Source organism: Agrilus planipennis, unplaced genomic scaffold (assembly GCF_000699045.2).
Source record: "Agrilus planipennis isolate EAB-ADULT unplaced genomic scaffold, Apla_2.0 scaffold64, whole genome shotgun sequence".
Lineage (NCBI taxonomy): Eukaryota > Metazoa > Arthropoda > Insecta > Coleoptera > Buprestidae > Agrilus > Agrilus planipennis.
This window is the reverse complement of record NW_020438927.1, coordinates 114089-140285: the sequence shown is the minus strand read 5'-3', so window position 1 is coordinate 140285 and position 26197 is coordinate 114089. Positions and strand designations below refer to the sequence as shown.

The 26197-nt window shown below is 35.9% G+C and overlaps 2 protein-coding genes across 6 annotated transcripts in view; one reads left to right on the top strand and one right to left on the bottom strand.

Moving 5' to 3' along the window:
• Positions 1-248: 248 nt before the first annotated feature.
• Positions 249-22683, top strand: LOC108736344 (probable E3 ubiquitin-protein ligase HERC1). Of its 2 annotated transcripts, none has more exons than XM_018468735.2 (26): positions 249-1810; positions 1868-2195; positions 2252-2598; positions 2927-3200; positions 4692-4998; positions 5246-5555; positions 5621-6116; positions 7165-7929; positions 8556-10333; positions 10541-10663; positions 10721-10880; positions 10933-11130; positions 11201-11763; positions 12242-12632; positions 12962-13314; positions 13864-14109; positions 14467-14593; positions 15510-15620; positions 15750-16627; positions 16695-17265; positions 17331-19964; positions 20029-20328; positions 20665-20903; positions 21062-21303; positions 21469-21622; positions 21784-22683. In XM_018468735.2, exons 1-26 carry the CDS (start codon positions 644-646, stop codon positions 21985-21987), a joined length of 13266 nt encoding a protein of 4421 aa, XP_018324237.1. In that variant the 5' UTR covers positions 249-643; the 3' UTR covers positions 21988-22683. The 2 variants fall into 2 exon arrangements, with proteins under 2 accessions (XP_018324237.1, XP_018324236.1); XM_018468734.2 differs by having other exon boundaries at positions 12932-13314.
• Positions 22684-23681: 998 nt separating this feature from the next.
• The window catches only part of LOC112904336 (alpha-tocopherol transfer protein-like), a 6365-nt gene continuing 3849 nt past the window's right edge, over positions 23682-26197 (bottom strand). For 2 of the 4 annotated variants that reach the window (XM_025974107.1, XM_025974108.1), the window contains exons 2-6: positions 25739-25842; positions 25489-25648; positions 25156-25411; positions 24898-25008; positions 23688-24268 (exon numbers count right to left, since the gene is read on the bottom strand). In XM_025974107.1, coding sequence (XP_025829892.1) covers positions 24011-24268; positions 24898-25008; positions 25156-25411; positions 25489-25648; positions 25739-25842 — 889 coding nt within the window. In that variant the 3' untranslated portion in view covers positions 23688-24010. Of the gene's footprint in view, positions 24269-24897; positions 25009-25155; positions 25412-25488; positions 25649-25738; positions 25843-26032; positions 26180-26197 lie in introns of those variants that run through there. The other 2 variants (XM_025974109.1, XM_025974110.1) reach the window with 2 other exon arrangements.

The following is a 26197-nucleotide window of genomic DNA, read 5'->3' as shown; positions in this document are numbered from 1 at the left end:
AAACGCCCACAAGGGACTATGCCCACGGAATCTCAAAAAGAAAAAATAAATAAATATCTATATATAATTCAATGAAAGGGTTGAAAGCCCGATGATATAAAAGAATAAATTAAAGAAATATAAAAAGAATAAATAAATAAAATCAAAATTTGAAAAAGTATGGCGTCACAACAATGGTATGAAGTTATGGAATTAGTTAATCTATGGAATAAATGAAGTGATAGCAATCCATAGAAATTAGAAAACATTTGTTCAAAGTTTTGCAATGTAGCCTATAATAAGACATTGCAAAAGTTGGAGTTATACATCTTTAATTAATTTAATATTGTTTTTGTATTAACATGTTAAATTTCTGTGTTTAATAATGTGTTGTTTGTACCATAATTTTCACAATTGAGGTCATCATTGTAAGACAAAATTGTGAAATTTTGAAGTATCAGCTGGCTGGAATTTGGAGATGTCAAACTGTCGTAATGATTAGAAAACAATAAAATCAAAATAATACAGTAAAATTTTCGTATTATGTTGTATTGAATAACGCCTCATTAATTATGCTCATAACGAGTTTAATTGAACTTTCACCTAATAACTTTGTACGTTATACGGAAAACTCAAATTAATTTCTTCCAAAAGTGAAGTGAAAATGGAAAGTTGTGCACCACTTAATGTAGAAACGGTTGAAACGGACTGGACAGATCATACCAACACGTCTTGGTCATCTAAAGACTGCGATAGCATAGCAAGTCGAGATCTAGTAGAGTACATGTTTGACACATTGCTAAGCAATAAAGAAATTCGAATCATTCCTTCCCCAATTCTTTCTAACAATGATGTTCAGTTGCTTCCAGATTTTCAGTATGAGTCTCCATCATCTGAAGAGTTGGAGCAATTCATTACATCTTTGTTATCATCACAGTTGGAACTTGCAAGGTCAGTCTGCTCTTCCACTCCCTTTGCAGTTATATTAAAACAAAGGTTGTTAATTCTAAAGAGAATCTATTTTGCAATAGTTTCTAAATACCATGAGCGAGAATTGTTTAAAGCGTCTTCATCAAATAATTACAATGATTTAATGTACATACCTAAAGAGCCTGTGATGGCATCCAGAGCCCTTTTAGAAATAGGGGTTCAGACTGGTTTAAGTTTATTGTTTTCACTTTTGAGACAAAACTGGATGAATAGTAGCCATTTAGGGGTTCCTTCTTTATGTAACTCTGTCTTAAAGACTGCTCTTGACATGATACAGAATTTACCTTCACTTTCTTTGGCAAATGATTTACATTTAACAAGTTTGGGAGTTAGCAGTTTGGAACAGGTTTCTTGTTTTTTAAAAGAAGCTGTCCTAAATACTCCTGGAGTTGATAAGCAGGGCCAGATGCTTGCTACTGAATTGCTGTTAGGTCTTGCACTTCAAAGAGGTTCCTTGAGATTTTTACTTGAATGGATTGAGATGGCACTAGATGCATCTACAGATGAAGGGAATAATTGTAGAATAACTTCGTATGCTTTTCAAAAAGCTTTACTTCTCATGGATTGTAACAAACAGAAAGCCAAGCTTAAGTTCAACTTTGATAATGATGAAATCTGTTTGTATGAAGTTGCATTATATTTAATGGAGGAGTTAGTAAATATGGCTGTGGACTGTGAACGGTCATCATCTTCTGACAATGCCGTAACGGGTAATTGTAAAGACGATAGTGGAAGTGATTGCTTTATCTGGGGAAGTAATTCCTCACATCAATTGGCAGAAGGAATACAAGAAAAAATTATTGTTCCAGTTAAATCAAAAGTCTTTGTACAAATTCAAACGGTAGTCATTTGAGCATATTTTTATTAAAAAATGTACTAATCATATTTGAATTTCTAGGCTGAAGCAGGTCAATATTGTACATTTCTGATATATCGTGATGGTAGTGTAAGCTCATGCGGTAAAGGAACATATGGTAGATTAGGTTTAGGAGATTCTGCTACTCAAAGTACCCCTAAAAGGGTGCTAATTGATAGCTCAGTAAAAAAGATATCTAGTTCGAAAGGTAGTGATGGGCATTCTTTAGCGTTGACTGAGGACGGACTCGTTTACAGTTGGGGAGACGGAGACTACGGAAAACTGGGACACAATAATAGTAATACCGAAAAACAACCTAAACTCGTCGGGGGGCCGTTACTAGGAAAAGTTGTCATTCAAGTTCAAGCAGGTAATTTAAAATTTTTTTTTTCTTTTAACAGTGATTATTGTTTTTCTGTTCATCAGGTTATCGACATAGCGCCGCTGTAACAGAAGATGGTGAGCTGTATACCTGGGGAGAAGGAGATCATGGGCGATTGGGTCATGGAGACAGTAATCCCCGAAACATACCGACCCTCGTAAGGGACCTTAGTGACGTAGGAGGAGTAGCTTGTGGCTGCGCTCATACTTTGGCGTTGTCCAAGGATGGGACAACAGTGTGGTCCTTTGGGTCTGGGGACAGTGGCAGATTGGGGCATGGGGAGATTGCGAAGGTTTATAGGCCCAAAGTGATAGAGGCGTTGCAAGGGATGATAATAAGGAAGGTGTGTGCTGGAACAACTTTTTCAGTGGCACTTACAAATTCTGGACAGGTAAATTATGTTTGTTCTGAAAATGCTTTAATAAAAAGAACATTGAAGAGTACGCTCGAAACTTTGAGTTTAATAAAGTTTTATATCTAATCCAATCACCGAGTACAATTGTTTCGATTCCTCAGTCAAACAAATTAGGGACATATTTGTTTACAAAATTTTGCCGAAGAGAAAATTGTTGCATGATCTCCAAAAGTAATAAATATTAAAAAATTATCAATTTTTTTTNCAAATTCTGGACAGGTAAATTATGTTTGTTCTGAAAATGCTTTAGTGATTTGTTTATTATATATTTTAGCATTCTAGTTTTTAATTTTGTTTTGAATAGGTATATACGTGGGGCAGTGGCCCATGTTTAGGTACGGGTTCTGTGGACACTATAAGCGTCTTGCCCACTCTAGTTCAAGACTTGGCCTCGTATACAATCGTGGACGTTTCTGCCGGTGACATCCACTGTTTGGCACTTTCTGATGAGGGTGAGGTTTTTGCCTGGGGAAATAACGCAATGGGACAATGCGGTGTAGGACACATTAACAGTCCCATCTCTCGTCCTCAAAAGGTTTTGGGATTGGTGGGAGTCAACGTTCGACAAATAAGTGCAGGTACAAAATTTACCTAAATTAGTGTAAAGCCATCCAAGTGTTTTTTATTTATACTTTCGAATTGTTTCATCATCATAAGGTCGTCAGTCCTAAGACTGGTTGGGCACGTACCTCCACTCCTATCCTGAGTTAATTTTCGTATTTCCCTAAAACTAGAACATCCCACATCCTTAACCACTTGCGAACAGTAATCTAATCTAGGTCTACCTCTACTCCTCTTAACTCCTGTTTCTGCCTGTAATATGTCTCTGATTAGCCCTGAGAAGGTATCCTACAAACCTATCTCACCTTTTGTTATTGACTTCCACACTTCCTCTGTTCACCTATTCTTTCTAATATCTCTTCATTTCTAATTTTCTTTATCCACGGTATCCTCGTTATTCGCCTGTAACACCTCATTTCGAACGCGTCTAACCTTTCCTTTTCGTCCGCGCTTCAAACATACACCTTTAACATTTTTTTTCGAATTTCAAAATTAACCGTTTGGGAGCATAGAAGTGACTTCTTTCTATTGAAGGCGACTCGACCCTGAGCTATCCTTTGCTTTGTATCCCTACTACTCATTCCGTCCTGACTTATCTGCTTTCCTAGATACTTAAAATCAGTCACTTCTTCTAATCTTTCACCCCCTATCTTTATATTCACTCTTTCCCTATTTTTTCTTCCTTTGCATACCATTATTTTTGTTTTACTTTTATTTATTTTCTTACAATACTGTTTTGTTAATACCGCTTCCATTTTATTTAAAACTATCTCTAACTCCTCCTTGCTAGATGTTAATTACTCCTATATCATCTGCAAATCTAAGCATACCAATCTTTTGCCCCTGTATATCTATCCCTACAGTTGTATTGATTTTAATGAAGTTGACTGCATCTTCTATTAAAAAATTAAGATTAAAAAGTAGCGGTGACTGTGTGCATCCTTGTCTGACTCCCTTCCTAATATTTACTTTTCTGCGTTGCTGCGTCTTCATCGTTGTAAGATGATGTAGGCATATAGACCTGCACAGTAAAAACGGTAATATTTTACCGGTTTCGAGTTTAATTTATCCATAACTATCCTATCCCTTTTTTGTAAATAACTTTCTACACTCTGTCCTGCTTTCCTACATATTACAATTCCTACCCCCGAATTACCTTGCACCGATCCTGTATGTATTATTCTAATGTCTCCACTCCAGAAGTCTCTAACGGACTTCACTAATGCCTAGTATATCTAACTGTAGTCTATTCATCTCAACTTTTAAATTTTCTAATTTCCCTACTTATATAAATATTACACCTTCCCCTATTGAACTTATTGATGACATCCCCGAAGTAGTCCCCGCCCGGATATCCGAATAGGGGACTAGTTTACGACCGGAGTGCTTTACCTCAGAGGACGCCATCGTTTGAGTTCGTGGTTCAAGTCCCGTAGAATGGGTCGAATTGTTTATTAATTATTTATTTATTTTATGAGAACTGCTCTTTATACAATTTTCTTTTTAAGGTACTTCGCATTCCATAGCATGGACTGCTACCCCGACTGATGCTCAACCAGTGACCCGTCACAAGCCCTTTTGCTTGGATTTAAACGAGAAAACTTTTGAATATTTGAGAAAATTTCTTGAGAAATATTCCAATGGTTTTTATGAAGACAAGCCACCGACTCCTTTCAAAACTTCGAACGAGCATAATGAATTTTTGGGGCAGTGTCTTAAGTTGTTGTGCACCCACTTAAATATGTGCGTGACGGGCGGAATGAGCAGCCATATCCTTGGTCAACAGGCCAAAGGATTACGAATGATTCTTTTCAGGTAAGCCGTTTTATTTAATTAATTGATTAATTAATTAATTATTAATTTGTAAGTTGAATGGATGCTACCAAGATCAAAGACACTCAGGGTAATATTAAAGGTTTATCAATCGATTAGTTTAATTGAAATTTTGTTAATATGAAATATTTGAAAGAATTTTTGAAATTGTAACTAATAAAATTATCAATTATTATTTAGTAAACAGTGCCATCAATTTATCACATTTGATGTCAGGTTTTTTATTTAGGTTGGTCGATATATCAACACCTCCTGAAATCCAAACACATATACAAGAAGTTTTAAGTAATGGAGCATCGTTTCTTTTACCTCAACTGAAGGAGAGAATTGAATTTTTAAATGAGCAGTTGCCTCACATCAATACTCTGTCGCAGGGGCAACAAATGTTATTAGAAATCGTTTTATACAGTTTAGAAGAGCCCTCATATATTGCTACTTTATTGGGATACAGTAGTTTACCTGAAAAATTTGATTCAAAAGACCTTTATCTTACAGAAACTTTGATGGCATCCCTATTGCAGACGTTTAGCGTCACAACGGTGAGTTAATCTTATAAATGTTATTCACTATTTAATCTTTCCTTGTTTAATTTTTTTTGTTATAGGAACAAACTTTGGATAGTGTTGTTCACCATATAGAGAGTGGTGCGAAAAGCAACTGGAAAAACGCTAATAGTTCTCGTATATCCCATTTAAGAAAACTACTCTCGTCATTGCAAAACCACCTGTTAGCTCATTGTATTGAGAAGTCCCGTTGCATATGCCCGCAACCGGAAACAACAGAAAAATCGGACGACTCTTCTAGTTTCCGTCTGTTGATCAATCATTTTTCTTATCTGTTTCCGCTCGCGTCCAGATTGTTCAACAAGACTGCCAACATATTGGAAAAACACTCGTCGAGTCTCGAATTATTCTACAATGTTCTCTTAGACTCATTGTGCGGTTCCATGCTGCTTAAAATATTGAATTCTATGCTACTCATGCCGGGAAGTTTTCTCAGTCCAATTCTGAGCAAAATATTGGACTTGCTGCCTTCATTACAGAAATTGAACGCTCATTTGCCTGAAGAAGTTCAAATGGACAGCGATTTGATAATCTCAGGTGAGTGGACTTCGATTCTAAAGTGCATAATTATACAAACCTACATTTTTTGTCACACCTCCGCAGAAAGTTCGACATTCCTATCCTTTAAAAACGAATGAAAGTAGCTGTTTCCATGCTTACGAAAAGAAATTTCAATTTTATGAGCATGCATACTGTGGTGTTATAGGCGAATGATGATGATAACGTGGGTAGATAAGGTTAGAAATGAAGAGGTATTGGAAAGAATAGGAGAACAGAGGACTCTATGGAAGTCAATAAGAAATAGGCGAGATAGGTTGGTAGGACACCTTCTCAGGCATGAAGCTCTAGTCAGAGATATATTAGAGGCAGAAACAGGAATTAAGAGGGGTAGAGGTAGACCTAGGTTAGATTACTGTTCGCAAATAGTTAAGGATGTGGGTTGTTCTAGTTTTAGGGAAATGCTCAGGATAGGAAAGAGTGGAGGTATGTGTCCAACCAGTCTTAGGACTGACGACCTTATAATGATGATGATGATGCGCGCGATACTTGATAAAACGTTTTAACAAAAATTTACTGCGATCGTCTAAGCAGTGTTGTCAGACGTGACATAATTTTGAAGCTTACCAAAATTATAGGCAGAAATAGATAATAATTGTTTTTCATGTAAAAAGAAAAATGTAAATTTTGGAGTATTTTAAAAATACCGCCCAGACGAAGCTTGGGAATAATCGCGGGAAACCCTGACGGATGACAAGCGCGCGTCATATAACGTAGAATTCCCCTATGGAATAATATGGATATTCTTATATAAAATTATTTTTATCTCTGTATCTGCGAAGTAATATTAGTTACAAAATAAACAATTATATTTGTGAATTAATTATATTGTGAAGTTTTGCTCTGATTGCACGCGTATTATATCAAAATACTATACTGATGACGATTGGAGCCGAGTATACATGATTTAGTGCGTCATCAATTGGTGTCGAGTGGAAGCGAGTAAACCCGATTCAGTGTTACTGACGTTCTCTCGTTAGCAATAAACGCGTCTACACTTCAAAAATGATTATGTGCTTTTGTTTAGGTACGGAAACGCCCACATTAACTCAACTGGCTGAACAGTCGTGGATATGGTTAATAGATCTGGAACGAACTTGTTCGTTCCTCGTTGGTCAGCGATTGGGAGGTATGTTGGTAGGCGATCCTCCAACCGATGACGAAAAACGGTGTCAAAAATGGTTAAAAACTATCATATTTTCCAACGGCCTCGCCATCGATCATGCTGATCTTGAAGTGATCAACGAGATCGTCTATCTAGTCTTATTAAATGTACCCGAACAAATATCAACTGCCATTGCTAAACTCAGTCTGGAAACGCAAGTTTATTGCAATTTAGCATTGAATTTGCCATGCCAATATGACGAAGCTTGTGCCGTTCAAAGCGAAGACGTGCACGAAAAAGGATTTTACGATGCAATGATCGAAACGTCGAGTGTTGAGACTTGGGACAGGGACGATGGTGATGCTCAGTTGCTGGAGACGACCGTGAGGTGTTTTTTGATAACTTTACTGAAGCATGCTAGCCTATTGAAGAAGTCTATGTCAAATCCTTCGGTGAAGGTAATGTACGGGATTGCCATGGGACTTAGACGGAAACTACTTATGCCAAAGATGCAATATTCGAATGGGTTCGTGTCTTCAGGGTCAGAAGGAGAAATATCAAGTGACAGGGAGAATGATCTAGAGTTTCAAGGAGAGGAGACCTCGAAGGAAGATACGACGTATGAATTTCGAGTCAAGTGTCATCGAGTACTTGAAAGGTGCCTTTTCATTTTGTGCTTTATCAAAGGTGAGTTGCAAAATGTATACTTCAGGGTGTGTCATTTTTGAACGATACTTTTTTTCATGGTCTGCCAGTCTTAAGAGTTAGTTATTTTTGAAAAGAGTGTTTTGTAAAGACATATTTTCTATAAAAAGTTTCCATTTAAATTTAACGTACTTCTAACGTCTGCAATTATCAAACAATTAAACGGACAGTATTGACTTGATAGAAACATCAATTTTACATAAAATATTGGACAATAAAACTTTTCATTGATAATAATGACCGAGGAACGTTTATTTATCTATTTAATCTTTCCTTGTTTAATTTTTTTGTTATAGGAACAAACTTTGGATAGTGTTGTTCACCATATAGAGAGTGGTGCGAAAAGCAACTGGAAAAACGCTAATAGTTCTCGTATATCCCATTTAAGAAAACTACTCTCGTCATTGCAAAACCACCTGTTAGCTCATTGTATTGAGAAGTCCCGTTGCATATGCCCGCAACCGGAAACAACAGAAAAATCGGACGNTTGAAGTCTTATTTTGATCTGATTTTTTTTATTTATAAATTTAGATACTGCTAATTTTGATATCATTAATGTCAAAGGTTTTTAAATGTTTCTTACACGTTTTTTTTGTACGCTTATTTAGATATCGAATTAGAAAATGAACTACAATTCTCATCGTCCGATGAAAATTTTGAAGTCGAAAAACCGTATGTAGATTTTTATGAGAATATACGGGACAATTTTAAATCCCGGAACTTGCGTAATTTTGGAATGACCTTAATGCAATACGTTTCTGACACACCTAACATCAAAACTGATAATAATACAGCCGTCGGTTGGCTGACAGAGCCAAAAATCATTTATTCAGCTCTTTGCTTCCAGAACAAAAGAGCTGAAAGTAGATTGAAATGCCTTGACGAGATTTATGAACTTTTATTCAAATCGCAAGCTGAAGGCTGTCCGACTGCCATTAATCATGTGCAACAGTATCTTTTGAGCGGCTGCTTTGGATTAAATAACATTGACTCTAATGATTCTTGTACCCAATTGCACCACTATCTTGAAGGTATTCAAGCATCACCTCAAGATATTCAAGAAAAAATCAGAGAAAGAGTACACAGAATTTATAGGCTGTTGATTCATTCATTGGCTAAGGATATTGATAACGAACGTAATAGAAACCTGAAGCTACTCGTTATCTTCGTACTTAGCAGAAGATATTTTCCAGACGATCTCATTCTTGTGGTGGAAAACGGTCTTATGCCTTTGCTAAAGAATATCTGCAACTTCCAGTTAATGTCTTCGTCTATAATTAATAAGAGGCAGACTCTGAACGTTGCTTGCAAAAGGTTATTGTACATTCTAGCAATTTCGTGTTGTTTGCATTCAAAAAAATTGGAAGCATCTGTTATAGAAAACGTGGTCGATCAGTTGTATGAACAGTTCGATGCTTTAATAGGAAATAATAACTTTTTAAACGTTGCGGAAGTTCTGAAGCATTTCCCTTACAATCGAATTATGTCCAGTTACTCAAGAACTTTAGGCGACTTCATAGTTTTTCTTCGAACAATGGCTGCCTCTAAAAGTATTCAAAGACTCATAGGAACCCCAAGGTGGATCAATAAGCTTGTATCGTTATTAGAGAGCAAAGAGAACCAGCTTCCCATTCACGTACATGCTCTCAGGCCTAAATTGTTGGCTATACAATTGCTACAAACGGTGCTCCCGGCTTTAAAATCTTCCAGTGTAGAATGTAAATTCCGTCAAGAAGTCGTGCAAAAAATATATGACAGTTTAGCAGATCAAATGTGGATGGAGCATGGAAATTTTTTAGAGACCGAAGAAGAAAAGCACAAGGCAATTGAGAGAGCCCTGGATCGTTTAGAAAATTACAGAGGATTCGACGACTTTTGCACTGACGTTGATGAGAATTTGCCAATTCATAACATGGGCTTTGATCTTGATAAATGCTGTAATTGTACAGTAGAAGGAGGACTCACTTTAGTGCACGGACCAGATGGTAAAGGATATGGTCTTGGATCGCAAGTTATCAAATCGGGTTGTTACCAGTGGAAGATTCTTATAGTAAAAGAGAGTAAGGGAAATGAGGGAACATGTATAGGAGTATCGAAGTATCCAATTAAAGACTTTAGTCACCGTACCACGAGTGATATGTGGTTGTATAGAGCTTACAGTGGCAGTTTGTATCATAATGGGGAAAGGGATTTATCTTTGCAAAGTTACACACAAGGAGATTACATAACTGTTGTTTTGGACATGGACGCGAAGACTTTAAGCTTTGGAAAAAATGGAGAAGAACCAAAGATAGCTTTTGAGGAGATCGAGGAGACGGAATTGTATCCTTGTGTCATGTTTTATAGTACACACCCAGGAGAAAAAGTCAAGATGACTGATATGCTGGTAAGCACCTAATTTTACTTTATTTTATTTACTCATTACAAGGTGGTCGTTGTTACTTCACTTTCAGTTGGAATAATTGTTTTATACGGAAGTTAATAAAACTAATTTTTATTGCACCTAATTTACGAATTTTAAGCAGAACCAAAGAACTGTTGAATTATTGTATTTTAATAGTCAGAATAAGATGTACAATAAGAAAAATTTCAGATTCATACAAAAAGGGATTTACTACCTGGAGACCCTGACTTATCTCCCTTGGCCATCGTTCTGGCAGAATCACATATTGGTTTGTTACGAAAACTTCACACCTCTGATGCATGGACTGAAGAGGTAAATGTTTATCGCATAAGCAATTCACAATTTTTTTATTCGCCCTTTTATTTATAGATAAACTCATGTATTTTAAATGGTTTAAAACAAATAACGCATATTTTCCCTGAAACTGCAATTTTGGACGAAACTCCCAAAAGTGATTCTACCACTAATTTTGACACCAAAGCCGATAAATTGTGCAAACTTGTTTGGCCAGCTTTGGCTATAATCGGAGGTAACTGTAATGTAATTATAAATATAATCGTATGGTATATTATTTTATTTAGGTGCGGATAGAGGGCTTAGAATGGGTGGGCTGTGCATCCATAAAACCAGCAGGAGAAAGGGAATAGTGATGGGAATACTTAAAAAGGGTGTGACAGTTATTAAAGTTCTTTGGTTGCCTGATGGAGATATGTCAGATGTTTCTTATCCTTCTCTAGAACATGTGGAACCGGTACAATTTAATGCTATAAAATTAACTGGTGAGTAAAATTATAATTAAAAGAAGAACGATTGAAATGGAAATAATAATAATGTCTTTAATAATTCAAGGTGTTACCGGTGACATACTAAAAAACTTGATTAGGCTGTCGGGGGTTACTGATAGAATTAAATTTCCTGAATATAAGTTAACGAATGCTGAGAAGGACCTGTTAAAGAATGAAAATATAGCACAATCTCGTCGAAACTCATCCGTCTCTGATGGTTGGCGTTCTACTTCCGATTCACAGGTGTCCAAAAACAGTGGTGCCAAACAGAATGTTATTAGAACAGTGGAGTCTCTCACTAACGAGTTAGTGTTCAATATATTGGGCGAGGTAAAGAAGATTAGCACGAAAAAGATGACAGCAGCAGGATCACAGCATGGAAGCAGTGGCTGTTCTGGAGGGGGTGGTGGTGGTGGTAATGGCGGAAGTATGTCAGTAGGATTGCACGAAAGGGCACAAACACAATATAACAGCTACGATCTCAAAGTTCTACAAGCAAAATTGTTAGCAATCGAAAGATATTGTTTGCAACTTGCTTATCTTCAATTTTCGGCTCTTAAGACATTAAACGTGTTGCTTATTTCGAATAAGTATTCAGACATACTTTTGTTGGCGAGCAACAAGTGGGTGAGTATTTCAGTATGTTATTAAAACGGATATTTACAGTAGATATAAACCCGATAGTGGTTTTGCTGGGTGCTGTTTTAATAGTTAACTAGATGCCGAAATAATTATAACATTAAAATAAGACGTTGCACAGGTTTTTGGAGAGATTTTCCATTATGTTGATTTTAGTCAAACTTGATTAACTTTGAATTTATATATTAATACTTTTTTCATCATAATCCACTAATAATTATTTTTTTGTATGTATAGAAATAAAATTGGTCAGATAATTTTTCAATTTTTTTAACTAAAAACAACAATTTTAATACTTAAATTCTAATAAACAAAATATAGGCAATAAACTGTACACGTAGACGCTATGAAAACCTCTATATTTTATTTTTTATCAGTTACATAATATTATTTGCTTTCATAATAATACCCTATGGTTATTGAGTTCCCATTTAAAGGTAATTTCGTTATTTTTGCAATCATTTAGTGTCAGAATAAGGAACAGCCGGACAATTTAACAAATGATCTTCAGGAGGCAATTCGAGAAATAATGCCCCACTTAGTAAAAAAATCAATTTCCGAATGTAAACTAAAGCATATGATTGATATTGTGGAATTTGAAAGGGCACAAAGTGTCCTACACTCTAACTTTCTAAAAAATCGATACGAGTGTGATGGGGACATTGAAGATGGTCCACAGAAAATTAACAGTTCTATGGACGGGGCCAGTTCATCGAGTAGTATGTCCAGTGGAAATTTCAATTCGAATCAACGAATGTGTAGTCGCAGTTCTGCCACCTTGACAGTACCTCGGGTACCTACCGGGTTTGGATTCTCGAATTATTTTTCTGGTCCCATGTCAGATTTTATAACGCAAGGTAAGTACGATAGCTGTTTATGCACGCTTGTAACCGTTTTTTTTCTTTGCATGTACATACATGTGTTGAATTTTGCTGCAAGTTAATTTAGTGATGAAAGGGGGAGCTGAAGAGCCCAAAAGCTCCACCCCGTAAAATGCATTCAAATAACATACAAAACAAATACCTTTTTTTTTTTGTTTTTAATGATCCGCACTATTTTCGTCTATTTTGTTTAAGATTTACAAAATATTCTGTATGATGTATTTTTGTGTTAGCTTCGCTAGTTTTGTGTTTTCCGACTGTTTTTGTTTCTCCAGAGCGCCGTAGACGTTTGTTTTCTAATCTAGACAGAGACGAATTTTGGAGTGCGTGGAGACGTTCAAATTCGCCATCTCATCCACCTCCGATAGCAGCCCCATTGCTTGAAATGGGTTTCACCTTGCGTCACATTTTGCGTGCCATCAACGCTACGAAAAGTTCGGGCGAAGTGAGCGCCCATACAATGCAAGTATTGACCACCTGGATGTTAGAACATCCCTACATAGGGGGAGAATCGGCCCTAGATAATGGAACAGTAGCGGGAGCCATGGGACCCGCTCATGCCCTTGACAGCGCAAACTCAGCTGCATCGATCAGAAGCGAAGAGAGTACCCCAAGTCTAAGGACGACTCGATTTCTTCATCCACAGACTTGTCCTCATGTAGGTTTTATTTGTTACATTTTTGTATATGTATATTCAGGTATAGCGAAAAAGGAACTGTTTTTCTTATTCTAACTTGATGATTAGTCATCCTGTTAAATAAATAGTGTAAGATCTTAACTGAAAGATTAAGACGTTTCTTGTATTTTAAGGCTGTTCGTATAAGTAATAAGCAAAAAAATACGGTATTTTTCACATTAACAACTTAAATGGATTTACTCTTAGAAAGTTCTACCACAAGTCATTATGCAGGAAATTAAATTCTCTACAAATTGTTCTCAAGGCATCTCCTTTATGTATTTCAGAATTTTTTATTGGTGGATTGAACACTTATTTTGGCTAAATTATTCAATATACAAAAAAAGTTAAATAGTAACTTTCAAGAGGATTTCATTTTTTACAGAATTCTTCTTAAATTTGTTTTAAACCCAATAACTTCCGAGATACTAAGTTTTTATCAATATGGACTGTTAAACGGTCTTGATTTCATCTTTTTTAATCATACATGTAATAAAAAAATTTATTTAATTCTATTAAATGTCTCGTCAGAATTTGGAAAACACAGAAGTGGAAAGTATTTTTGGAAGATGCTCGCGACGTACAGGTAACGAGTTTCGAAACTATCTCGTGGAAAGGCTAGAACAGATGGAACGAATGCACGAACGGGAAAGAGATAGGCCGCACATGCGCGGTGAAACTCATCCCCTTATGTCTTCTAATCTTTCCTTTGACGATGGAGTCGACACATCAGGCATCTCTTCAATGTCTAACAACCATAATTGCCAAGTTATAAACGTAAGTTCATATGTCGTTCTTTTAATGTTGAAATCAACCTGTAAAATTCGACATTAGAATATGTTTTTGTTAACGGCTAACTAATGGTTCAGTCGGATTGTCAAATATTGCATTTCACATTACGGTAGCTAAAACGGAATTGTTTTCGTAAACGTAAACGAATTTTACCATTATTTAAAATGTAAGAAACGTCTATAGTTAACAAAATAAACATACAAACAAATATAAAAGAACAATATATACTCATTAAAAGACAGTAACAAGTACATAAAACAATAAAAATATTATTTCTCATAAAGAGTAAGATGCTTTGGTTTAATAAATTATAATTTAATTTAACAAATGAATTCTTCTTAGGTTTCCAATAGCTGTGCAAGATGTAGTCTTTGTGGTCACCTTTCGGCCAATTTAAATTCGCATATGATGTCGTATCATCCAGGATGTGGTTCTATCTGGGGTCCTGGTTGTTGCGGAAATCTCTTAGGTAAGGATTTATATAAATATTTTTATACATACTGTTAACATTTTCAGTTCAACTGGTAAAGAATTGAATATTTTTATCGCTCTAATATTACTGCTTAACAATAAAAATAATTGATTTTTATTGTAGTTTTATTTGCGTAATATCCGAATGTAATATACTCTGTTTTTGTTACACTTAATGTTAATTAATTTTTTTTCTTGGAGCTTCATTACATTAAGACATTTAGAGTTTTTTTTGTAGGATTAATTTCAATACATTAGAGTGAATTAATTTTTTATCGCCACAGATATCCTCAAAGTAATGACGAAAAATTGCTGCTGTTATCACGCCTTCGCCGGGAATCGAACCCGGATCCCTGGCTTTATGCGCCATTGCTCTACCACTAAGCAACAAATATCGTTGCTGCTGTCATCTAACGTAGCTTAGTGCTAGAACAGTGATACGTAAAGTCAGGGACCCGGGTTTGATTCCCTGCGAAGGCTTGAAAGCAGCACCAATTTTTCATTATTAATTTAAGGTTGTCTGTAGTAGTAAAAATTAATTCATTTTACTACACATTCATGTTTTTAGCATTTATAATTATTTTAACATGTATGCTATAATCATGTTTTAAAATAGAAGAATTTGAATTATATTTCTATTAACTAAGTAAATACGAACTCTTTATTTGATATCGATTTTTTACGTTTACGTTTTAATTTTTAATGTCTGATGAACTTCTGAGGATTACTTAAGCCATCATGTTTAGTAGTTTCAATATACCCATATGCTTTACTTAGCGTTCTATAATTTATTTTACTATAAAAGATACTACTATTTTCTTTTATAGAAAACAGGCACATAATATATAATAATGATCGGGTAGCGGTTGTGAATATTTTATAGAATTTAAATTACTGTTTACTTACTTTTGCAGGCACTCACTATATTCTATGCCATAAATGCACTGACAGAGAAGTCAGTAAACATAAACTTTCGAAACCTAGTCGTAGGACGCCTGCCCCTGATATTATATTTGACGAAAATGGTAAGTTAAAACAACAAACACACACACATTCACACACACGCGCGCACACGCACACACTTGACTAACATATTCATAGTTGTAAACTATTTTAGTTATTAATATTAACTCGTGTTTTACTTTTTTTTCCAGACAAGACAGAATCCTTAGAAGAAGACGTAGAATCATTTAAATTTTCTTTACCAGATGTAAAATTCGTTCTTGGTTTGAAAGACAATTTCCAACCCCAAGCCATACCCATGAAAGAAGGCGACTATCTCGGTTCGTCAGTGGTACCAACGGTGACCCGCGAAAATCAAAAGTGCGAGTATGAGGCTCGTTACTTGGGACGTCAGGCAAATAATCTTACCACCTCCCTCGATCGCATAACCGCCCATTCTCATTTCACACAATCTATTCAAATCCTTTTATCTCGTTCGATAGTTCTGAACGTGTTGTCAATCCTGGCGCGTAGCAACAGCTCTGCAAATCTTGTGCACGGACTGGAAATTATAGGACTGGACGACGTGCCCACAGTGGTTAAATTGATGACCTTGATAGCCATGAATAGGATCGAGATGAACAACTCAACACCAGCAGTTGACCATTATGCGAACGTGGCAACACTTTCCAAATCCCTCGCGGACACCAGTATCCGTTCTGCTGCGGCACATGCGTCTCTTTGCAATCTGAGCGTGAGCATTGCGGCGCTTGCACAGAATAATGCGGATGCTTCAAAAATGGTTGTGTCAATGTGTACGAAGGACTTGATAGTATCGTCGATGGGAATTTTGATGTTTAATGGACGATTTGCAGTCACCCAGGCTCTTGTTAATATCCTGTCGTCACACGGGGGTAGTTCGCTGCTTGATATGGCAAAGGAAGAGGCGCCTCTTGGTTCAGCAAATGCTAATCATTCGGAGCCTTTAGCTCTGGCCAATGCATTGGCAGCGTATATTTTATCAAAGCAAGTGGCACACCAGAACAAAGAATGGGCTACTGAACAACTGTTCAAATGCATTGCAACAAAGGTAAAAGGACCACGAATATGTGAAGTTTGTGAATATTTTATAAGTGTGTATTTTCTTCTTTGCCCAGGTTCAAATGTTTTCTCATCCAAACTCGGATCAAGTGAATTTTGCCGATCTTTCCGACACCCTCCCTCACATTCAGGCCGATTCGCTCGAAGGTCATGATCACGGAGTCAGAATGTTGGCTTGGTGCGAGAAAAAAAAACTGCTCGCATCGAGCGGCCTGGATGGAACTGTACGAGTATGGAATTTCAATAAAAAAGAATGTTTCTATCTCGAACACATGTTCGTTTTCCATGAATCGATTAACGTGTATGGAGCTGAGTTACAAGGAAAAACGATAGGTCATTTGAAATGGTCACCAAATGGAGATTTCGTGGCAGCCGCAATGGAAAATGTCATAAACGTATGGCCTACAAGAAACATGAGCCAAGAGAGAGAAGGCTTACAAAAATGGTTTATTGATGGGCAGAAGGAATTTATAACAACCATGACATGGCCACAAATTAAAAGGGAAGAAGATTTGAATGGGAAAGAATATCTTTTAATAGGAAGGATCGATGGATCAGTCTCACTGATTTCGATCACTTCAGAAACCAAGGAAGTTCAACATCTTTCAAATTGTTCACTCCAACACGGTAAGATTATATATCTTGCATTTTCTAGTAGTGTTCTTAAGATATTTATTCTTTATTACGTTTAGCTGTTGTTGCAACTGATTGGTATTACGAACATCAGTATTTCGCAGTTGGGTTCATTGATGGTACTCTCAAGTTTGGAGTAATAGATCCAACTGGTGACGTTATTGCCACTAAAGCTCATGAGAGCGCTATAACGTCTGTGAAATGGGGGCCTGGTGGCACTATCTTGGCAACTGCATCTGCCGATCTAACATGCAAGATTTGGCATAAAGTTCAAGACGAATTCCGTCTCTTACATTCCTTCATTCAGCCGCACGAACCCGTTTCTTTACAGTGGTCACCACTCATTGGCGGAAGCAGTTTTCCTTTTCTTATCATCATCGGAACGAGTTATGGTAGTGTGTGCGTATGGAAATTACCTAATGTCGAAAATATTGATAAGTTGGAACCCCAGATGGTAATGAATTCGCAAGGTCACTCTTATAACCCAGTTACAACCATATCGATACATCCCAAAGGATTGTTTTTTGCAAGTGGTTGTCTGAAAGGTTCCAGTACTGTTGTCAATATATGGTCATTGCATGACGGCAGTTTATTGAAGACAATTACAGGATCTGGAGGTGTAAAGTATGACGGTTTAACGTGGATTAATGATTACTCGTTAGGGATCGCGTTTTCTCGATCCAAAGCCATAATTATACTTAAATATGGCCCTGAACAGTACAAGGAAGGAATGGCCCTTGCAACAGCACGAACTACTCTCTTACAAAAAGGTATTAGAGGACTTCAATCAGCACCGTTCCTAAAACTTCTTGTATCCTATTTGCCTGTCATTTTACAATGCCAATACAATTTTGAAAAGTTCTTTGTACAAACGGGTGTCAATTTGATGCACAGTTTATTTTTCAAGAGTTTAACGTCGTTAGCTCTTTTGCTCGAGCTCGACAAATGTTTATGTCATCCTGTAAAACCTTTTAATGATAAAATCGATGGAGAAGTTGTCCAAGAATACAGCTGGTTACATGTAATCAGTCTGACTACCAAAATGGCCAACAGTTTGGTAAAAAGAATCGAGTTACCCGCTAATATTATTGACCACATTGATGCCAGTCCAACAACAACAACCGAAGGAGAAGTAGATAGTAAAGTTGATTTAGCCCAAACAACATTTTGGAGTATCAAACAAGATGAACAAATCATGCAATGGATTACTCAAAGGCCACAAGATTGGCAGATTGGAGGGAAATGTAATGCCTATCTTTGGGGATCAGACAGACACGGGCAACTGGCAGAAGTTGGTTGTAGTGCACTAACACCCACCGTGGTAGAATCTTTTTCAACAGCAAAAAAGATAATCTGCGGCCAAAACTGCACTTTCGTTATTCAAGCTGATGGTACAGTGTTGGCATGTGGAGAAGGAAGTTATGGGCGTTTGGGTCAAGGAAATTCTGATGATCTTCACTCTTTAAGCGTTATATCAAGCCTACAAGGCTTTGTAATAACCGATCTCGCTACATCGGTGGGCTCAGATGGACATAGTCTTGCCTTAGCCGAAAGTGGAGAAGTGTTCTCCTGGGGCGACGGTGATTTTGGAAAATTGGGTCACGGAAATAGCGACCGTCAACGCAGGCCCCGACAGATAGACGCACTTCAAGATGAAGAAGTAGTGCAAGTAGCATGTGGTTTTAAACATAGCGCCGTTGTAACAGCTGATGGAAAACTATTCACTTTTGGAAACGGAGATTACGGAAGGCTTGGCTTGGGGTCTACTTCAAATAAAAAAAATCCAGAACAGGTAACTGCTTTGGAAGGTTACAAAATTGGACAAGTTGCTTGCGGTCTTAATCATACTGCCTGTGTATCATCCGACGGTATGATAGTGTGGACCTTTGGAGAAGGAGAGTTTGGAAAACTGGGCTTGGGACATACATCTACTATTGCTATTCCACAACGGGTGCAATCAATGTGTAACATAGGAATTAAGAAAGTCGGTTGTGGTACTAATCTTACAGTTTTTTTGACCAAAGATGGGCGTATTTTTGTGTGTGGAATTGACCGAATACCATGGCAAGTGCATCCAAGGGAAAGGACAGACTACAAACCTCAACAACTCCTTTCCCTTGCCGAATATAAAGTTGAAGATTTCAGTATTGGCACAGAACACGTTCTGTTCCTAACGTCTTGTGGTAAAGTATTCGGTTGGGGTATAAATTCAGAAGGACAGCTGGGACTGCCGCATATGTCATTGGCTCGAGAACCAGAACTTATTTGTGAACTGTCAGATAAAGGAATTAAACAGATTTCTACAGGTCGTACTCATAGTGCCGCGTGGACCGCAGCTCCCCATCCCCAAGATTTACCGGGCACTAGTAGGAGCCTCTCTTTTGGTCTTCCAACAGAAATACCTGTTCAGTATACACATCTTCAAGGATTATCTATCAAAGCGATCCAGATACGGTTGAAATTTTTGTACAATTTTTCGGATAAACTTTATTCTTGCTGGACTTTGATACCGATGGGTGCAGAACAAAAAAATATGAAGGTGCCTCCTTTAGAGGGATTAACGTCGTCCAAATTGAGACCATTATTGGCCCCCAAAGTTTATACCTTACCTCTAGTACGTTGCATTGGGAAAACGATGGTGCAAGGACGAAATTACGGACCCCAAGTGATTGTTAAAAGGATATCAAATAAAGGTACGTAAAGTAATTTATTGATTAGCTATTTATCAACAATGTTAACTTAATTGTTATTGTGTAGGAAAGAAATGCAAACCTATTTTTATCCAAGTGGCTAAACAGGTTGTCAGTATGAAACCTCATGAATTACGGCTTCCTTCGAGGGCATGGAAGGTCAAGTTGATAGGAGAAGGAGCTGATGACGCAGGCGGGGTTTTTGATGACACCATCACCGAGATGTGTCAGGAAATTATCTCTGGGGTTGTACCAATTCTGGTGCCAACCCCAAATGCTGTTAATGACGAAGGATTTAATCGTGACAAATACTTGTTTAATCCTCAACTGACCAACCAACAACATTTGCAATGGTTCAAATTCTTAGGTAAAGTTGAAAAAGAAATAAATACATCATATGAAAATTTACTTACAAAGTCAACAAACATATAACTGCTAACAGAAGAGTGCGTATTTTTAACTATAATATTTTCATAGTTCATCTTTTAGAAATTCAAATTTGTTAATAACATAATACTTCAATTTGAGCCTAAAATTATGGTACAAACCGGTAATTACATCTAGCAACGCTAGTTGGACGGTTGCGCTATATTTCCGTTAAGTCATGCGCATGCGCACAAAATTTGTTTATGCAACTTTTGTTCACGAAGAAAGTCTGTAACATTATTTACTTTACCATGCGTAATGTACTATTTGTACTTAGGAATCTTGTTTGGCGTGGCGATGCGCACAAGGAAACCTTTAGCTGTTCCTTTAGCCCCCATGATGTGGAAACTAATCGTCGACGAGCCCATAACAGTTGAAGATTTAGAAGATGTGGACAGCATGTACGTGCAAAGCTTACGTAGTATTAGGGACATCCATCTTTCAGGTATCACTGAAGCTAATTTCCACGATATTATCCCATTGGAATGGTTTGAAGGAACAAGCTGTACTGGCAAGGTAATTTTTTCAGTCTTAAGCCTTCGAGATATCGATCTTGTAAACGATTTGCTAGCGAAACCCTTTTTAAGGTCACTCACAATAATTTTGAATTTATGTAGATTAACCAAGTGGTGCTGTTTATTTACTGCTTTAATGCTCTTTCAATTGCATTTTAGATTGTGCCAATTGTACCTGGTGGTAGAAATATACCCTTGACCTTCAACAATCGTACTCAATATTTTGAACAGGCGGTTAGTTTTCGATTCCACGAGTTCGACTTGCAAGTGGCTGCGGTTCGGGAGGGTATGGCGGGTATAATCCCTGTTCCCTTACTATCCCTCGTTACTTCGGAGCATATGGAGCAACTGGTCTGCGGATTGCCTCACATTTCAATTGCTTCTTTAAAGAAAATAGTTAGGTAAATCGATAATAAATAATCGATTTATGCTAAGTTTAATTGAAATTGAATTTTGTACGGTGCACAGTTCATGAAAAAACGAAAATTCAAGTAGTTAACTAATTTACTTGGGTTCCCTTTGTTGGTGTAGTAGTATATAAAGGTTTTTTGTATTTTCTTATTTAGATACCGTGATCTAGATGAGAATCATCAACTGGTTCAATGGCTGTGGAATATTTTAGGGAATTTTACAAATGCCGAAAGGGTCCTTTTTATGAGATTTGTATCAGGTCGATCCCGTTTGCCGGCCAACTTGGCGGATCTTTCCCAAAGATTTCAGGTAGGTAGAATGTCTTAGCTCTGCACATGAATTATATATATTTTAGATAGTTCACGTGTAAGCAAATAAAAATTTGAACAGAATATTCATAATGAAGTCAATCTTATAGGAGCCCTCTTAATGTGTGTCGAAACGCACTCTGTTTAACTTTTATTTTTTAGATAATGAAAGTCGACAGAGCCCTTAACAGCTTGCCAACTGCTCAGACATGCTTTTTCCAGCTACGCCTGCCTCCTTACTCAACCCAAGAAGTGATGGCCGAAAAACTAAAATATTCTATATACAATTGTCGTACCATCGATATGGATAATTATATGTTGGCCAGGAATACAGAACATGGGCCTGCTTCTGACGAGGAATTTTAAGTCGAAGACAAATTGATCTCAGTTTCGTCCTGCTCTCATCCTTCTTCCCTAGATAAACAAGTAATCCTTTTTTATTTAAAAAAATTACTGTGATTGATCTTTTCTTTTAGTATCTTTACGTAGTACCAACTATTACTACGTTAGCAATGAATTTTATGATGAGAAGAGAATAAGGCTATTGTTGATTATTATTATTATCATTAATATTAATTTATTATTTATTCAAACGAATAACCTTTCAGTAATTTTGACGGACATTAGGAAATAAATTAAGTTTCTTTTTTTTGTGATAAATACAATGCTATTATATTTCGGATGGAATATTAATTATTTATTTGTTAATTATAAATAAATGTGTAGTTAAGTAATAATTTTTGTAACGTACTTTACGTTACTTTGCCAGATTTTCCAGTCCTTTTTCCTCATTGGTTGGTAATGTAACATTACATACAGGGTGATTAAAGTTTTGACGTGTTTAAAAAATCCAGCCAAATATACGTTATCATCAAATTCAACCTTCAATAATATAAGTGCAACAATTTTAAAAAAGAAAAAAAAATACCGTTAAAATTAGAGTGAAGTCGAATCGTACCACTTCTTTTCTTTCGGTGTAATAAAATTGATAATTTTCTTCAATTTTGGTACGCCGAAAGTAGCCGAAAATAATGGTTTATGATCAAGGTTTTCTTTTTTTTTGTAAACGATGCACACCCTGTATTAATTTTTGTTAATTAGCTTCCGAAAGTAAGGAGTTTTCGTAATTTTGAACCACATATTTTAAAAACAATTTTCATCTTTGGGCTTCTTTAATGACTTATATGTAAAAAGTGATTAATTATCTGGAGAAATAACAACAGTCACAATTAAGTATGAAGACCTACAATGTTATTTTAATCTAAGAATGTCCTTATAAGGAAAGGATTATACTATTCCCGCCTTCCGCCCTATCCTCCGGCGTAATTTAAAAGGCCTGTCCGTTCACCAGTATTAGTAGCTGGTAGATATGAAATATCCAAAAGTTTTTTCCATTTCCACAGTCGTCTTCGGCTCATGTGGCAATTTCCATGCGGCTGATGTTAAAATACATACTTTGCTAATAAAAAGTAAATGCGATTTCTTACCTGTGAGTTAATGTCGTTTTCGTCCCTGAAACTAGGAAAAATCATACCTTCAGAGATACGACAAAAAATCCTCCCAGGAATTTGCCATTTTCACCTTCTGCTTGGGTGGCAATTCGTACCTGGGTAGGAATGTCGCACATTATTCCCTTTTGGTACGTAATATACCCCTTTTATTGAATAACCTTCCAGAAGTGCTCTAAAACTTTTTAATTATTTATTGTTTATCGGAAATATAAAGTCCATTTATTTTTTGATGTGAAACATTCTGGGCGCGCCTGGGAGGTGTAATCAACTTCGTCCTTTGACCGAAATTCTTAGTCTTCACCTATTTTAAAGGTACGAATTGCCATTATTTTTTTAAACATAATTTTCAAGATTTATTTCAAAATTAATATAGGCGACGGAATATTTAAATGGTTTATCTGAAAACTTTAATCATAAAACTTCTGTATACAAATCAGTACTTTAGTTAATTGAAAGACAATTTAGATTATTATGTTGTATTATGATATTCTTTCATAACGTCATATTTCCGAACAAAACAACGATGGCTACAGTTATTAGAAAATTTTTATTTTAAATAAAATAAATCAGTAATTAATGTAAACAATATAATATTGTGATACTTGCATATTATGTCCAAAACCTCATTTAAAATTATCGAAAAGTCGCTTACATCCGGTATATTATTTTAACTTTAATTGAAAATAATGATTTTAAACATTTAACCATCACAGAGTTAAAAATTATATTACTTTAAACTAATTTCCCTTAGAGATCGATATGAAGATCTACAATACCTAAAAATATGCGCCTACAGGGTGTTGAAAAATAACATGTAGTATGAATTTTGCACGTTTCCATGTAATAAAAACTAGTTATATGTATGCCGTGGGACGACTTCAGTCTATGCTAAGGGATCGAAAAGACCCTTCTATTCCGAAAAGTTGTTTAGATTTGTTGTCTTTAACAGGTCTCTTGCTCTCGTCTACTTTCCATCGCGTTTCATCAAGAAATAGATCTCGATTATTGATCAGTTTTTGAGTAAGTTGCGATTTCAAATCGGACAGTTTTCCAGATTCGCCACCATACTCTTCGGGCAGTAAATCTTTTGGTACGTACTCGTACAAAGTTGACAGATCAGAAGAATGAAAGTGCATCTGAAAATTGTGGGTATATACAATTTACAAGACGGTGCATGGAAGGACAGTGAACAAAAAAGTGTAATGCACAATAAGGTAAGCTATGTTTCTTTTAAGGCCTGTTTATAAACCATATGGTTCTATTTTAGCCTCCTCCTAGAACAACGTGGTCTTCTTAACATTTTTGAAATGAAATTTTCTTAGATTCATTTCATTCATCATCAGTTCGACTGTTCAACGTAGTTCATTGATTGCACATACGTAAGGGACACTGACTCACCAAAAATCTTCATTTTTTTTAAACAAAAAAAAAGACCACGCTGTTCAAGTATCTCATGAATAGTGAATAGCATCATGATAGGTGGTGAAAAAATGTTTGCAGCCGGTCCACAATATTTAGGCAAATATTAATTCAAATTATATTAGTCGCTGATAAAACAAAATGTTTTAAAGAAGAAGTTTTTGTGGGGTCATATATTTATTAAAAATAAATGCAGACAGGTTTTTTGTGAGGTTTGAGGTGTAAAGTAGGTATCTGTTTTAATATAGCTATTTAGGTTTATCATTTTCGTGGAATGAAAGGAAATTGAGACGAAAACGTTAATCACGAAATAAAATAGAAAGGTTTCTTTGAAGTGTTTTCTTACCATTCTTCCAGTTTCATTTTTCAAGAATGGCTTTATTAATAACATCATTTTATCCACAAAAGAGGGGGTGTTTATTATATGAATTTGTTTCAGTCTCACGGGGTGTGCTTCCTAAAATTTTTATATAGTAATGTAGAGTGCTTTTACGCAGAATTTGAGATTCGCACGTCATAAATTACGTTACATTACCTTATAAATTAATTTAAAATTATTTTTAGAAACTAAAGCGACCGAATAAAAGAAATAATAATTATGTACCTGAGTATATTGCATATACTTTTTTAATAAATGTAGTGAAACTTTAGATATATGTCGCAAACATAGTCCTGACATGTCGAATATAGGTACTTCCCCGTCTGGCAAGTTGATGTCTGTTAGCATACGCAAATCAGAAAACATGAAAAACGTTTTCAGCGAATCAGCGTACACAAATTTGTCAGGGTCTGGATCACAAAGTCTGTAAATGAAAACCTGATAATTGTTGTCTGTATAGTTTGGTAAAGGAACCATGTCTCTAAAAATAATTGATAATAAAGAATTAATTATCGAGAAAAATGTGTAGGTATGCCAAGCATTAGAATTTGTACTAACGATGTTTTTATGATGTTTTGAATGGACGGACTAAGTGGGTCTCTATTTTCAAAAATTTCTGGAGTTTGAGACCTAATTGTAAAACACAAATCTATCAGACCTTTAGCAGTCTCTACGCTGTTATTACAGCAGTTGAGAAATCTTTTTAGAAATGTATCATCTGTAAAAGTTGATTTATAGTTTAGATTTGCAATTAAATAATAATCTCTTTTTTGTAATGTAAGAGTACAAAAAAGTTTTTAATTCTTACTTATATTTTGAGGTAAATACTCTTGCCTTTCAAGCCATTCTCTTAGTGCATGTAAATGATGTTCTTCCTGATCTTTGTCTGGTTTTTCATCCATTCCCATGTTTCTATAAATACAAATGCTTATAATAACAAATCATTCTTAAACTACTGTACAGGGCGTTTTCAATATGAGTCATGTAGAATTATTTCATTTATATTTACAATCTGATAGTTTATAAATTTAAATATTTATAGGCTTTCATATTAAAATAATTAAAAGAATTCTTATTTATTACTCTCATCATTTATACTCACAGAAAAATCTAAAATAATTCGAACAAAGAATTTTTTTGAAATTACTCCAAAAATGAAATATCCTGATATTTGCTTGTCATTTTTCATTAATTTAACTTCGTTCGCTGGGTTTTTGACGAAACATTTTGACAAAACAGTAAATTCAAAATTACTTACACTTGTTTT

Coding starts and splice junctions, on each gene's coding strand:
- LOC108736344 (XM_018468734.2), top strand. CDS start 644: ATGGAAAGTTGTGCACCACTTAATGTAGAAACGGTTGAAACGGACTGG. Junction 5,556..5,620: donor AGACGTTTAGCGTCACAACG/GTGAGTTAATCT, acceptor TTTTTGTTATAG/GAACAAACTTTGGATAGTGT. Junction 11,131..11,200: donor TAATGCTATAAAATTAACTG/GTGAGTAAAATT, acceptor TAATAATTCAAG/GTGTTACCGGTGACATACTA.